General features: G+C 35.6%; 1 protein-coding gene across 1 annotated transcript in view; it reads right to left on the reverse strand.

The window, feature by feature from the left end:
- si:ch73-138n13.1 (protein piccolo) overlaps positions 1–4488 on the reverse strand; it is a 35455-nt gene that overhangs the window by 17119 nt on the left and 13848 nt on the right. Inside the window, exon 6 of the mRNA XM_014029309.1 lies at positions 1616–1735. Coding sequence (XP_013884763.1) covers positions 1616–1735 — 120 coding nt within the window. The remainder of the gene's footprint in view (positions 1–1615; positions 1736–4488) is intronic.

Here is a 4488-nt window from a genome sequence, read left to right on the forward strand (position 1 = left end):
ATATAATATAATATAATATAATAGTCTTCATTTGTATATTATAAAATGCTAATTAGTAAATAGTTGTCTATCTAAGGAATAAACAGCTATGAACAGCATGTCTGTGTGAACACAGTGTTCATTCATGCACACCAGAAGTGCTACAGCTAACTGCTGCTGCTGCCATGTGTACATAAACCAATGAATTTTTAAAACGTAAATAATGTAGAGCGAATATGATGGAAATGTACAAATGTTAGACTGATATTTTATATTTCTGACAAAACAAATGTAATGCAAAATAGCTGAAAGTTTATAAAAGAGCTTTCACAAAAACAGGACAGCAGTCGTCCACTGTTCAGACTAGCCATTAGTTCGTCAATCCTGTCAGAGTTAAACAACAACAGGTAAGATGGTAAATGCTTTTTTATTTTAGTAGTCACCATATAGAAACTGGTCACAATCTGGTGTTCAGCAGCAACATGAAGACAGAGACAGATGTATTTACTATTTTGAGATACTTCTGGAAGATGATGCTTTTGTTTTGTATCGACGATGAAGTGGACAATAGAGCGCTGAATATATCTACACTCAAGAATAATTTACAGGCCATTGGCAGCCCAGCTTTCTAATTAATCAGTCTCAATCATTTAAAAACATTCAAGAATTCAGAATTGCAGCCTTGTTTTTACTTCTGACCAATTATAGGGCTGTCTCCAGCATCATTAGTACAACTGCCAGGGACAAAGACAATGACAGACAATTACAGTGTAARTAAGTTCAAGCATTTCCTTTCCATTCAGACTACTCCATTTTGTCTTTGATGGTTATTAAAAGGGTAAAAGTTTTAGTGCAGTGGATCTTCTAACAGTATTTTAGTCAGCAGTTTGGGTTCCTTTATCTATTGCAATTAGCTTCACCATTAATATCTGTCGAAGGTGTTCTGCGTACACAGCCACTAGATGGTGACAGCGACTTGTCTGAGGTCTGTGTCACAGCCGTTTGCCATTATACAACACAACAGCCCTAAAAGGGAGAGCCACGAACAATTAGAGTTGAGGACAAAGAGCAAAATAAACCCAACCCTGAGTAACTGCAGAACAATGTCTGCTTGAATACAAGGACAGGTGTGTAGATTGTGTACATTTAAAAATGCACAATTTGTTCATCCAGTTCAGAAGCTACAGTGTTTACTGAAGAACAGGAGGAACCAAAAGGGGAACAAACTGACACAAATATGTGTTCAGCTACAGGTCACATGATCAAAACTGTCCATTTTTCCCTARACAGGTTTCCCCAAATCATGCAGACAACTTCCTGATGACTTAGCAGTCATAATTACAAACCAAGAGTCTTTTCAATCCTCAATTACAGACCTAATTAGATGTTTGATATCCTTTTTGCCAAGCGTGTATGACTGCCTACKACATTAATCATCAGCTCTTATCACTAGAAGTCAACAGCAACTTTCTCTGTAATTCCTTTACACACAAACTGCATTGCTCTCACACACAAATGTAACGCTTGTGGGAAACACCTTGAAATARAAACGGTGATTCTTAACACATGGCACGTAGCCGATGCAGCAACTTAAGATGTACTTTTCAAGAGTTTTGCTGTCTGCAGAGGGACTCACCCAGCTGGGACGATCCTGCTCTCTGTGGGCACTGCGACTCCTCATCCTGAAGAGACTCGTCTCCTCAGCAGAGCTGGAAGGAGCCGATCGTCGGGACATGCTGCGAGACCTCATCCTGTCCTAACATCATATATGAGAAGAAGTTAAGCACTGATTTAACACTTTGAACTAAAAGATGTTTAATAAAAATTATGATGCTGGAAATACTGAATATATTCAAAACCAACAGGTGAGTTTTCACATAAACCAACAAATTTCTGATAATGTGCGAAGCTTGTAAAAAATATTAAACCAAAAGGAAAGAAAAGTCAAATTGTTGAATCAACATTTAATTTTAAACTTTTATTTGTTTACTTGTTAAKTTTTATTTAGAGAGATGATAATTATTCATTATATCTTTGAGTGAACAGATGGATGTGCAAATTCTGCTACTTCTTTAGCAACTGGGATGATATTACTAAGGAAATAAATAAGACTGTTTCAATCTTAGAAACCAGAAACTACTGTACTAAGACTACTTGGTTCAAAGTTTGATTTACATGAATACTAATGCACAAGTTCAGGATTATAGTTCAAAATTTAGAAAATCTGAACTTCACTGATACAAATTGAGCTAGTGCATGTTTATTTTTCATTTTGTGAGCAAAAMATGTTTTAGAAAACAAACAAATAGTTCAAATTATGGTGGATAAATGTATGTGGTAATTAGCATTTCCTTTGCATCACATATTTTGCTAAATTCAAAATGCTTTTACCTTTGTTTGCCCCTCTCCTGTTTTCTGGGCTCACAAAAACTTTGTTTTATTATGATAAGTTTAAAATAAAGCTGCTCTCATTCACATACTGATGTTAATGATGTTAAAAAGCCAAAAGGTCTTTATGAAGACATACAAAATGAAACTCATTAAAATAATGGTCTAATTACAGTAACTTTCAAAGCACTACACAACATCATCTGAAACAAATAGACATCTATAACAATACCAACTCTGTGATTTTAGCTAAATTTATATGTCTTTTGATCAATTAAGGGAATGTTATGTATATTAGAACATCTCAAAGTTTTTCTCTTGGATGAAGCTCGACTACTCTTCTCTCTGCAGTGTCTGCATGTTGAAATCTGGYCTCCCTCCATGGCTGAAGCACGCTGCAGGGTGCGTGAGCTTTTAGCTTTTTTGGCTAAGACTGAAGTCTTTATCTAGTTTAGTCTAAAGGACAAAAGAGGGGCTGCTGTAGCTTAGTGGTCATTGAATAGGTCTTGTAATAATAAAGGCTGCAGGTTTGAGTCCAGACATCATGAAGAACATCCAGTGTAAAACAATTGTCAAATTTACAGAAAATGTGAACCAAGACAAAACTAATTATCCAACATCAATCAGTTCAGATGACCTGCGGCTATGACTACACTGTGCATTAGCATGCATGTTTCTCTGTAAATCCTTCTTCAGTGCTCTAAAGAAATGCACAAACATGTTCTCTGAGTGATGCAACCAGTACATCTGGACTTGATTTCACACACTTTAAAGAGGGGGTATTATGTATTTTCCAGGGACATAGTTCAATTCTATACCACAATCAAGCAACTATGTTACCTTCAGTTGTTCTGAAAATGATGTAWACATCAAAAATAAATTTGACTTTGCATCATAGCCTGCATAAACACCTTGAAAGTGGCCTCTGTCTCTTTAAGAACCTCCTACCGTTTACGACATTCCCACATCAGCACGTCTTCACAACACTGCTTCATGTCGTTTACAACCTTTCATAGGCYCGATGTATTTTGTTGTGAACAAAGAAGCGACGTTATGCTATCGGTTTTGGAAAATGGCAACTCAAGATACAGTTGAAGCTTACATAAAGATCCCAAGTTGGACCTGGAAAGTATGTTTTCTGAAAAACTGAAGTACAGAGGTAAGAGGCAAGTACAGAGGCTCTTTCAAGACATTTCAGCTTGGAAATATATCTCTCAGTCATCCTCTCATGCAAATACATAAATGTTAAGCTATGTTTTGGGAAGAAACAATATACAATTAGGTCCATATCTATTTGGACACAGACAATTTTTTTTTACCTGTTTACTGAAACCAGAGGTTTATATTTTTTAAATTGTGACTTTTACTTAGTTACTTTTAAAACCTAAAAATGATACTTTTACTTCTTTACTTTAAAGTTTAACACCTAGTTACTTGTTAAAAAATTAAATCTGTATGAAGGACTTGATTATGTACTCTAAAAAGTTAAGTGTTCAATTTACTCAACTAAATCATATCAGCTATTTCCACTAAACCTAGAGTACATTTGAGGTGATACACATATTTTATTTTAAAGAAATTAACCAATTTAATCAACTTGGTTTTGTGGAGCCTGTTTGGTTCTGTAAATTTAGCAGTTTATTTGTTAGAGAGTGCGGAAAYGTACTTTTACTTTCCCAGTTTTTGTGAACAGTTTTATGACTTTTTCTTAAAGAGTAACTTACCCCAAAATTAACTTTTTTTAGCTGATAAACTGTCTAGAATGTGTCTAAAATGTTATATACTACTGTTTCTGTGCTAATTTTAATGTTTTGTGCGTATTTGTTCAAATCTGTAATATTTGGTCTAAAAACGTGTTTTTGCTGCTCATATGGGTAGAGCAGTGGTACTGCAGGCTAATTTGCATATTGATTAACGGCTCTCCACGGTGACGTGTCTTCTCCACGGTTTCATCACAGCGGCTGTGTTCTGGTATAAAAGCCTCTCTCTAAGACACGCCCGTGCATCAGTCAGAGGGTGGAACAGTTAGCAAGCTTAGCATTAGGGCTGCCACGATTAGTCGATTAGTCGACGACTAATCGATTATTAAAACAACCGATGACTAATTTAATAATCGATTAG

The sequence above is a fragment of the Austrofundulus limnaeus genome, unplaced genomic scaffold, assembly GCF_001266775.1.
Source record: "Austrofundulus limnaeus strain Quisiro unplaced genomic scaffold, Austrofundulus_limnaeus-1.0 Scaffold882, whole genome shotgun sequence".
In the NCBI taxonomy this organism is placed as follows: Eukaryota; Metazoa; Chordata; class Actinopteri; order Cyprinodontiformes; family Rivulidae; genus Austrofundulus; species Austrofundulus limnaeus.